This window comes from Leptopilina heterotoma, unplaced genomic scaffold (genome assembly GCF_015476425.1).
Source record: "Leptopilina heterotoma isolate Lh14 unplaced genomic scaffold, ASM1547642v1 Lhet_58, whole genome shotgun sequence".
Taxonomy (NCBI): Eukaryota; Metazoa; Arthropoda; class Insecta; order Hymenoptera; family Figitidae; genus Leptopilina; species Leptopilina heterotoma.
The window spans coordinates 1,243,816-1,255,875 of NW_025111131.1; the positions used below are offsets into that span (position 1 = coordinate 1,243,816).

At 30.3% G+C, this 12,060-nt stretch overlaps 1 protein-coding gene across 5 annotated transcripts in view; it reads left to right on the plus strand.

The window, feature by feature from the left end:
- Window positions 1-4,358: 4,358 nt before the first annotated feature.
- LOC122508914 (zinc transporter 1) overlaps window positions 4,359-12,060 on the plus strand; it is a 316,952-nt gene continuing 309,250 nt past the window's right edge. The window contains exons 1-3 of one of the 5 annotated variants that reach the window (XM_043622579.1): window positions 4,362-4,626; window positions 4,703-4,903; window positions 7,060-7,300. In XM_043622579.1, the coding sequence (XP_043478514.1) occupies window positions 7,112-7,300 (189 nt within the window). In that variant the 5' untranslated portion in view covers window positions 4,362-4,626; window positions 4,703-4,903; window positions 7,060-7,111. Of the gene's footprint in view, window positions 4,627-4,702; window positions 4,904-6,170; window positions 6,198-7,059; window positions 7,301-12,060 lie in introns of those variants that run through there. The other 4 variants (XM_043622581.1, XM_043622582.1, XM_043622578.1 and 1 more) reach the window with 4 other exon arrangements.

Here is a 12,060-nt window from a genome sequence, read left to right on the forward strand (position 1 = left end):
TTATTTCAATATATATATACACATGCATACATTCTAATAATAATATTTATATTTATAATAATTATATTTACACCTGTACATGACACATACGTGTTACAAATATAGTAAATATTATATAGAATTATACATAGTTGATGGTCATGATAGTTATAACAAATTAATTGTTTAACTATAAAGCTTGAATGTAGTTTATTTACAAGTCTTAATTCATTATCAATTATATTATAATAATTGATTATATGTTAGATTGATAGAAATAATGTAATATGCAAATTACAATTATTTATAAAAGTAGTGGAATAATTAACATTTCTAAAAAGTATTGAAAACTGGGTTTTTCCAGTACGTGATTTTATCCTGAGAAAAAGGATAAAATGTACGTTGGTCAACCGATGTATTTTATGGTTTTACCTCCAAAGAGGGTCTACTTGAGAATTGAAAGACAGTTTTTTATGACATCTTTGGGGTTATCTCTCTTAGTTTATGGTTGACAATTGTGTTTGAGTTTTAAGGGTATATTGTCTTCAGAGTGACAATACACAAACTCATATTGCTAGAAATGTATTTAAACCTTACTATTTTTTGTAGCGATATTTTCAAAGACATACTGTGTCTGCGAAACATATGTATTTCATCTTTTGTTATATTTCGGCTATTGATAGAGAGATATTTGAAGAATACAATATTTTAGGAACATATTTACTAAATTGAACGCAGAAAGTTCTTCTCAATCTATGGACAGGATATTATTTTAAATATAAAATTAATATTATATTTTCCCGCGATTTCTAATCGCATTTCGATTAATATCGAATCACGATTCGAGCGAGATAATAGTCGCTCGTTACAAGATTTGAAACTTAAAACCTTGGGACTGCAATAGCCGCATCTTGGGCGTTCAGCACGCCCAAGTTGGAAATGCAGCTCCTCCAAACTAAAGTCGTATCGCATTCGTACATTTTCGGTCTACTTGGAACGGCACGTCACCCAAGATTTTTTCCGTGTATTGGATAACAATCTAAATGTTCAAATTCACCATTGACAGATATTCGTGCCATTTCTCTAACAGAGGGACAAATTAACCATCTTGAGAAATCCCTTCTTTATCCGGCGCGAAATGAATAAATATGTCAACCTAACCCCTAAATTAAATATATAAGATGTCAGAAAAATAATTTCGCTCACATCAGATCGTACACATTTTCTGTGCAACTTTTAACCCTCAGATATAATGGGAGAGAATATACAAGTAGATTTCCATTATCAATTCAAAATTTATTTTAGAAGGACTATTTAACTCTCTTCATAAGCAAAGGAAATATACACTTTTTGAACCTCTTAATTTGACTCTCCAGTTTTCTCAGTGTAGTGGAGCGTGGGGTAATGGGAGCTTTTAAATTTCACGTACTTAAAAGCCTTAAAATTCGCTGCAATGTCTAGAAAATCTTCTACAACCTTTGTTTATATTATTCCAAAACAAACGATTACATTCTTGACAAATTTTTAGTAAAGACAAGGGAAAATGTATTTTTTGAGTTTTCGTTGTAAAATGCAAAATATTTCTTAACATCACCATAAGTAGTTAAAATTGTATTATTTAGTTCTGTTTTTCATTATATTATAGGTGAATATGTGTAGATATGTATACTTGTATAAAAATCGAGATAATAATAAAATTTGTTTATAGGTATTTTTATTTTTTTATTCAAATTTTGGCCTGTAAGAATTCTGTGGGGTAATGGGAGAATTAGTGTCAGCCCAAAGAATCTTCGTTACTATGTTACGGCTTTCGTTATTTCTTTCAAAATTGTAAAAGATATCACCTTATGAAAAAACTTCTAATTAAAAAATAATTTTTCGTGGAAAAAATAAAAAATAAAATTTTTTATTCAATTAAAATTTAGGAAAAATTTATTCTAAGTCTAAAGTTTTGGCTTCATTGTAAGTATTAACACTTTTTCTATTATAAAACAAAAAATATTCCTAAAGAATAGAAATTTTTTAAATTTCAAGTGAAAGCTCCCAATACCCCACAAATTGGGTGGTGGCAAAAAATGTATTTTTTTTGAAAAATTTTTTTTTCCAATTTACTTCCTCTTTTTAAGTTTCTAATTAAACATAATTAAAGATAAATAACGAAATGAGTAGAAAATGACGAAAACAATGTATTATTATAAAGGTAAGTTGGTTTTTTTAATAATTTTCCTTAAGGGGCTCCAATTCCCCCACGCTCCCCTATAACAATTTGTGTTTAAAGATTTTCAATGCGATAAGAGCAATTGTTTAAAAGATAAAAAAACACAAACTGTTAGAGGCAAAAAGGAGATATTTCAAAAAATCCTTTTTTCCCCACTTAATTCACATCAATATCAAACATCGAAAAAAAACTTCGATACATCGAAAATATCGAAATTAAAACATCGAGGTTATAAACATCGATGTTTCCGATGTCGATGTCCCATCATTACAGAAAATCCTATTAGTAAGAAAAGAATAGACGTATCTTCGCCCTTTTCTTACTAATTATCCACACGGAAAAAAATTAATCTCTAAACTTGAAATAATATTAATTTGAAGTCCAATGAAATATAAGTGTATCTAAATTAAACATTATAGTCACAATTACTGTGATAAGTTGTGTTTGATTCTGTCAAACTTTATACCAGAAAACGCCATAAATTCACATCTCTGATTTAGAGATTTGTTAATTTTACAACTTTTTTTATATGAATTAGGTACATTGTGTTTTAAGTTAATCAGTGACAAAAAAGATTTAAACCATTTTAATTAATTAAGTATTAATTTTATTTTCAAATATCCAAATAAAAGCGAAGGTCTGTGAAGGAAGGTCTGTGAAATTTTAAGGTTACAATTGTCGCCCGACAAAATACGGCACTGACTGATTTAAATGACGTGAAATAGGTAAATAAACATTTTTCAACCACTTTTTCTCTAAACACAGACACTTTTTACAAATTAGGCCAACATACAATAAGTAAGAATCTTCTTAATAACCTAAATTCAAAAGATTGTTTAAATTCATGCAGAAACGCGGTTGTCAAGCGGTTGTAAAATGTAAAATTGGAAATGATTGGAAAGTAATGTAATGACAGACAACAAGAAGCGGATTACTGCCAGTCGCCAGAAGAGGGCAGAAGCATGCAGAGAGCACAATGGTCCAGCTGTTATATTCTTAGCATTACATCACTTTCCAATTTTACATTTTACAATACTAATATTCGGATTAGATATAATACCAAATTTCAATTTTAGTGATCTGCTTACATCTTACGTCTGATTCCAGTGATAGGTTATGCCTAAATCTTAGATTTAATCTCTAATTTAGAGATTAATTTTTTTCCGTGCAGAGAATCAGGCTAACATTCAAAACCTAAACTTCTAAGTTTAGTTATTTCAAAAAAATTATTTCATTGATGCAAATAAATATTTATTTTAATTAAAAACTATGCATTATTGAATCAAGTAATTTTCATAATTGATTTAAAGCAATATTTATTAGATCAAATTATTCTATTTAATTGACTTAAGTAATTTGTATTTGGTTCAAATAACTATTTTTTTTGATACCATAAATTAAAATATTTATGTCCAGTAAATATTTACTTAGTTCAAATAAATAAAAATAAATCAGTAAAAACAAATAAGTTTAAATACAACCGAACGAGCGTTAGCGAGTGAGGTATATGTCGCTAGTTACACGTGTAATAATTCTAGAAGTTTTGAAAAAATATCAAAGTATACATTACACGTGGAGATTTGGTGAGAAAATTTACTTTTACATTCAAAGTATAAAATACACGTGTAGATTTGGTATAAGAAAATTAACTTTAAAATCAAAGTATAAAATACACGTGTAGATTTGGTAAGAAAATTAACTTTAAAATCAAAGTATAAAATACACGTGTAGATTTGGTAAGAAAATTAACTTTAAAATCAAAGTATAAAATACAAGTGTAATTACACGTGTAACAATTCTAGAGATTTTGAAAAAATATCAAAGGACAAATTACACGTGTATTTTTTCAATAAGGTATCCTTAGTTAATTCAAAATTTAAAATAATCGAGACAATTCCTTATTTTTGTTTTTTCTTTTTGGCATTGTAAATTATTTGGTGTTTTTTTGGTATTAAATTACAATAATCGTATGTCAATAATATTTAGTTTGTATTATTCATAAAATGAAAACAAAAATTTTAGTTTTAAATTTGCGGAGGTTTTTATATCTACATATACAACTTATTTTCATAATTTTTTTAGAAATTAAATTAATAAACTGAGTCTTCTTTTATCGTTATCAAAGTTATCGATCACAATACTAAAGCAGCGTCATTGTTGATTATGATGATAGTGGACTAATGTATCAATCAATTAAATTGAATTTTGTAATTGAAGTTTTTACTTTGACAGTATTGAAGGAGATTTTATATACTTTTCTGTATATTTCAATTAATCTACCACGTGCAATTAATCACAATATTTATTATAAAAGTAATAACGTCTAATACAAGACTTATTTAATGTGCTAACAGAATTCTTTAATTTTATATGTTTCCAAAAAGTGTAAGAAAATAAAGTTTAACCAGATTGAAGTTAAACTCTTTCAGGTTAGTATCTCTATATCTATTTTGAATTATAGATATATTATACTGTAATAGTACATGTAATATGTTACCTTGGCAGGCACATTTTAGAATGTAATGTCACTGAAATGTTATATTGTGATACCTAAATTTTTTTGCCTGGGCAGTTGAGGAATTTTGCCCCATATAAGGCTTTAATTTAACAAAGAAAAAAAATTTTTATCAAAAACTTTCTGAGATATGAGCCATTGAAGAGACGCTTTCGGAAATAACATTAATTTCGGTGACCAGCATTCCGCAAGTATATTTATTATAAGATTATCTAGATCTCAATAATCGAAGGATTTCTTTTTTTATGCAACACATTTTCTCCTACAGCTGAAAATCGACATTTATTTTTTAACGAAAATGATAGGGGAGAGTCTCCAGTTGTGAGACACCTCCAGTTGTGAGACAGTCAATTTTTTTTAACATTCAATATTAAAAAGCCGATTGGTTTATATAAAAACATATCTTTTAATATGAGCCAACTTTTTCGTGTACGCCGAAGCGGATATATAAACTGTTTTTGTTAAATACCATCACTGTGTGTGATAATCGACTAAAAAGCATTTTTTCAATAAATGCAAAGTACTTTTTTTCCAAGTTAATTAATTGGAAAAGGTAAATGTAATGAATTTTCTTTTAGTGTTTTCCTTATATTTTGTGATGCAATATTGTATTGTTCCAATCTACGGTTAAAAATAATTTAATTTTCCTTTTTTAAAATAGCGCGAATTTCTGGGTGTGAGACACAGCATATCACCAGTTGTGAGACGGTGTCAACACCCATCTGGTCAGCATAAAAAATACGACTTTGCAGGCATACTATTTAAATGTTGTTTTGATTTTTTTTCTAGTATTTTTGGGCATGTCAAGTGGAAAAAAGTCAATTGATTCAGAAGAAATCAATTTTAATCCTCTTCTTGAAGCTATTAAATTGTGGTTATTTGATAGTCATATTTTTGCGAATAAATATTAATATTTAGTATATAATAATATATATTATTAATATATTTAATTATTTCTACTAAACATAACGTTTTATGTCAAACTTATTAAATTTTAGAAATTTTTAATGAGTGTCTCACAACTGGAGACATTTTTTTTTGACAAAAGCGATGTGCTCGGAAAATGTATCGTAAAATTTTTTGAGTTTATCGAAACACTACACTTTCTTTTAATAAAAGTTGCGTATTTCTGTTACCTGTCGAACGGTGTATTTTATTTACAATTTCGTTTACCCGTTTACAATTTACGGGTCAAAAATAAAACCCGTCTCACAATTGGAGACTTTCCCCTACCTTTGACTTTGACAGCTCGCCAGTTTGTCAAATATGTATTTTTTAAATACTGCGTGTGGAAACTAGATAACCTTATAATAAATGTAAATCGATTTTATTTTTGCATTTCAGACAAACTATACACTGTTAAAAATTTAGGGAGTTAACAAACACGGGAGTGAAATTTTTCGAGTTAAAAATCAACTCCAAAAGAGAGTTAATTTCTAACTCCCTTCATTCAACACCCGCGCGAGTTATTTTTTCCTTGGGGAGGTTAGTATTTGGCTGTGAAATTTTAACTCTCTTTATTCAACTCCCCTGGCATTAACTCCCCAATGGGTGCGACTTTTATAGACCCTCCGGGGGAGTTAAAATTTAACTTCCTTTTTTTACAATGTACTTGCCGGGTAAGAAGCGAAGAATTGAAAAGAATTCAAAAGTTTTATTCTTCTTAATAGGCGAATTTACCTCGGAGCTCTATTTCACGGAAACGACCAAAATTTCAGAAAAATCTATTATTCTGAATTGACTTCACAAAAATATGAAACGCGCATTCAAAAGAATGAGAAAGTACAGCAAATCAGTAGAAATTCCTATTCCTCTGAATTAACTCACTGCCACTCAAGATTCCACTAGAAAGTGAGGTTAGGCTTAGGTTTTAAAACTTAACTTCAATTTTTTTTTCAAAAACTTGCAATGCCATAAAACTTTGCGCATTAGGAAAAATAGAAAATTTGAATTCTTTTTTATCTCCCGATCGACGAGAGCAATAGAGAAGAATTGATTTTTCTGAAATTTTGATGGTTCCCGTGGAATTGAACTCCGAGGAAAATTCGCGTATTTAGAATAATTCAAAATTCTCGTTTTCAAGCATATTTTCTAGAAATTGAATTATTTTCTATTCTACGCTTCTTACCGAGTGCGTAATGCTGGTCACCAGAATTTCACGTTTTTTATCTCGCAAATTTATGTCTTTTAGACGTCTTTTGAACATTTTTTGAAACAGACATAGAATGTCTTATAGACGTCTTTTAGTTGTCTTTATGATGTCTCTAAAATATTACCATCATTGTCCCCAAATGTCCGCTGACAAAAAGATAGAATAAAATAAAATTCTAAATTTACTACTTTTTAGGAATACTAATTATAATTGGTGAATAAAGACTTGGAAATATATTTCAATTTTAATGGCTGTTAAGGAATGGATTGTTCGATTGAAGCCAGTGCAGCTATACATAATTATGTTTACTACTTCAATATTCTTTATTGTGGAAATGACAGCTAGCTATATAACGCATTCTCTAACTCTTCTACTACATTCATATTATATGCTCTGTAATATAATTGCTTTTATTGGTTACATAGCATCATCAAAGGCAAGTATTAATTACTTTAAACTGCCATGTTTTAAGGCCTGAGTGGCAAGTTCACATGAGAAAGAAATTTTTTTATACACGGAAAGAAAAAGTTCACGGATCTCTTGTGAACTATTAGTGCATCACTTTTGAATCCCGTGCAGAAATTTGAGTCGGGCCCTGATCGGGGCCAGATCTGGAAATCCAGCCTGGCCCCGGCCTGGGTGAAACAATGAAACCGACCGGGGCCCGATCTGGTTCCCTAGCACGGCCCCGATCTGGGCCATGGAATTTTTCCCGATTTGACAGGCATTGTAATTTTTGTGATAGATACGCTAATAAAGGCCAACGCAGAATAGATCTGTAACCGGAACCGCAATCGTTACTGTAAGCGTAAGAATGAGTTAGAGAAGGATAAACAATATACCTATCCTTCTTTAACTCATTCTTACGGTTACGGTTACGATTGCGGTTCCGGTTAAAGATTCTATTCTGCGTTGGCCTTAAATGCCCGTGTAGAAATTGCCCTACTAGGGCCATAGTAAGGAATGAAACGCCGCGCCCGATCAGGGCCAGATCGGGGCGACAAGAAAATGTGGATTTCCTGATCAGGGCCACATCGGGCGCGGCGTTTCATTCCCTAATAGGTCGGCCCTATCCGGCCCTGATCAGGGCCCCAGCGAAATTTCTACACGGGTGGTAAGAATTTAGTTCATATTGCTAGTAAATAATGGTTACTAATTTTAATTGACTGAAACAAAACTGCTTCCACTATTCCTAAATTTACGCGCTTCTCGCGTTAATTCAAAATAATATGAATAAATTATAATAATAGTTAATATTATTATTAATATCTCTCTATATTATTAAAAGATTTCGCCGCCGGATTCAGTGCCCTGAAGTTGGCCACAAATGGTTAAAAGTCAAAGGTCATACGGCACTGCCTGGTTTAAATGACGTGAAATTGGTAAACAATCATTTTCGAACGAGTTTTTCTCTGCACACAAGCACTTTTTGCAAAATCTGAATCCGAACCATTGACACAAATCTTCTTAATTACCTGAATCCAAAATATTTTTTTATCCCACATGCACAAAAATGGCGCTTTTAGATAGCTGACGACAGGGAGTAAAGTCACTCATTTGTTCGACCATATGAAAATGGCGTCCATTTTCTCCCATGTGCAAACATAACCGCTGATCCCATGCGTTATTTTTGCTCAAGGGAGAAAATGGCCGCCATTTTCATATACAGTCGGGCCGCAGAACTGTACGGTACCCCAGAAATAACCCCTCCACTTGATTTCAAACTGTACGCTGACGAACTCATCCCCACTATTTAATTTTCAGGACTGTACACTTATATATTTAAGGAGCAAGTTTTCAAAAGTTGATAAATATAATTTTTTTTAAATCGAGATAAACATAAATTTAATAATTTAAATATCTCACAAATCGTCATGTCCTTGTTAAATTAAAAAAAAAAATTTATTAACAGCGAATTTTCAATTTAAAAACTTTTTGACATAACCAAGTTGACTTTTAATTTTTATGTTTGTTATTAGAACAAATTACCAAAACCTTAAAGTTACTTTCTTATGTGAAAGTTTGATTAAAAACAGAACGTATTAAATATAAAAACATTGTTACAAATATTAAATATTACAAATTTTTTATTTTGAAATTAACTGAGTGGTTATGTCAGGAAAGTCATTTATTTCGATTTCTCGAAATAATAAGAAAATAGGAATTTATCAAGTTTTGAAAACTTGTTGCTCTTCATTTATTGTCTGGGACTATAATATACATAATTTTAGATTTAAAATTAATTAAAATCATAAAAATATATACTATTCTTAAAATTATAAATGTTAGAAAAATTAACATTTTTTAACTAAAATGTATTGTCTCATAAAATTAAAAGAAGTCCACTGATTTATCCAAATTATGGAAAAGAAAATAATTTGATTAAATCAATAAATTTAATTTTAAGGATAAGAATTTGACAAACAATCGGAACAAAAGTTAGTCCAATGTCATAATTTCGTATTTTAAAAAAAAGTCAAATTAAAAAAAATTAAATTTTAAATTCCTTTTGGTAAAAGCGTAAGGAATTTAATTTTCTAAATTTTGAACATTTTACATATATATTTGAATAAAAATGATAATTTTTGTCAATAATGAATGATTTAAGTAACATAACCTAAAATTTAACAAATGTTTCTTATTGACAGAAAATTGTAATTTTTATTCGAATGAAACTTTTAATCGTTTTAAATATTTAAAATTAAATTCTTCGCCTTTCCAACAAGACTTTTATTCCCTGTCGTCTGCTATCTGAAATCGCCAGTTTTGTGCATTAGGAATAAAAAATATCGTAAGTAACACGGGAGTAAAGGCAGCCAATTTGTTTACGATGATTTTTGTGACACTCGTTGACATAAATGTTGACATAAATGTTGTTTGTCAATTTTTTACCTGTAGGTTAAAACTGCCCTTCAAATTAACCTAAATTTTGAGAGCAGAGGGAATTGTTTGTTAATTTTTGACCTGTAGATTAATACTGCCCTTAAAATTGACCTACATTTTGAGGTCAGAGGGAATTATTTGTGAATTTTTGACGTTTAGGTCAAAACTGCCCTTAAAATTGACCTACATTTTGAGGGCAGAGGGAATTGTTTGTCAATTTTTTACCTGTAGGTTAAATCAGCCCTTAAAATTGACATAAATTTTACGGGCAGAGTAAAACGCAATTTTTAACGCTTAGGTCAAAACTGCCCTTAAAATTGAACTAAATTTTGAAAGCAGAGCGATAAGTTTGTCAATTTTTAACTTTAAGTCATAACTACTCTTAAAATTGACTTAAATTTTGAGGGCAGAGGGGTTAGTTTGTTAGTTTTTTACCTGTAGGTTGAATCTGCCCTTAAAATTGACCTAAATTTTGAGTAATTTTGACCTGTAGGTTAAAACTGCCCTTAAATTGACCTGAATTCAGGTCAAATATAACTTGTTTCTGACGATGGACCTACCTTGACAGTGGGCCAACCTTGACTATGTTCCCCCTACTATAAGGGTCCCTTAAAACTTTCTGAAACAGCGGCGGCGGCGATATGATTTTATATTAATAGGGATAGATTACTTAACAATTATTGGAAAATTTTCTGTCTACTTCTTAAATTAAACAAATCATAATATTGAATACTATTTCTCATAAAACTTTTTTTTAAATAGGTTTGTATCATATTTCTAAATAGTAACAGTTATCGTCAAACAGAAACAATAATACTTCAATTAAGTATTTTTCACACTAATTTCATTCTTTTTTTATAATATTTAGAAAATTTAATCTGATAGCGTACCACTAATGTAAGAATGGATGTCGAAATTTTAACAATTCTAAGAAACATGCATGGAGAGAAATCTGTTAGGATTAATGCTCGAAACTTTTCATATACTTTTTCCATAGATTCTTTGATGCTAAAATCCTAACAGAGAGCCTATTTATCGCTCGAGTCCGCCTGAATATTAGGCGGAGTCGACTGATATTCAGGCGGACCTCTAATACTTTTCGCTAGTAAGTGCTTATGCTATATTCATAACCTCTACTCTATGCATTATTCGCAACAGATTTCTCTTCGTGTGCTAAACGTTAAAACAATTGCTGTGTTAAAATTAAACATTTTCTTATAAACGTCCAAAAGATACAGTAGGGGAGGATGGGGCAAGGCTAGTTAGTGGTTGTAATGCTTAAATGGCTTATTCAAAAAGCGCGTCATTCTTGATATTTTCGTGTCTTAACACTAAAGGGCCATCCATAAACCATGTAGCCTCTTGAGGGGGAGGGGGGTCAAGCAATTGATTGCGACAAGAGGAAAGAATGGCGCTAATATATGTAATAGCGTACTACATGGGGGAGGGGGGGTCAAAATTCCCAAAAAATGGGGCTACGTTGTTTATGGACGACCAAACAAATGATAGTAAAAATTGTAAGTCAATCTGACACCATTTGCGAAGTTAGGAGTTTATTTTTATAAAACACCTGTTTTTCTAAAATATCAACGTAATTTTAATCACGCTTTATTATATTCTTGCTGAACACGAATATCGTAATTTATTTTTAATTAAATTCACGTTGTTCCACAAAATTTAGGAATAATTGAAATATGGGTTCCTTACTCCCCCATGGGTCAAGAATAGTTAGAGCTAGTTTGGCACGGAACAATCCTCTAATGCGACTACAAATTTAAAAGAAATGTTTAATCTTTCTTTTTAGGTTGATACACCCTACGAAGGATTACCACAAACAATACGAACCCTTGAACAATAGCCTTTGTAAATGAGGGACCCAGGTAATAATATTTTCTTTCTTCCTTCATCGCAAGAAAAACTATAGATAAAAGTCAATATATATATATACTTTTATAATTGAAACACAAAAGATAACGGCGCCAGTTACGCCGGCTCTGGTTTCTCTCTTTCTCTAAGGGCAATATAAATAAGAATGTCTTTCTTCACCTAATTTGCATATCTACTCGTTTCATATTAAGGAGGATTGCATGAGTATGGATGTGCAAAATAAATATATTTTCTAAATTTTATTAAAAAATGGTGGATTTGCAACCTTTTTTTTAAAGCGTCTCGTTTTAGGATTCCATGGCCAGACAACTAACGTACTTAATTTTTTATTTAAAAAAAAAAACGAAAATTTGTTATTTCCTATACATCAACATCTATCGACAAACGTAGGATTTTTTTTATATTACTTAATTTTATTTTTATTAA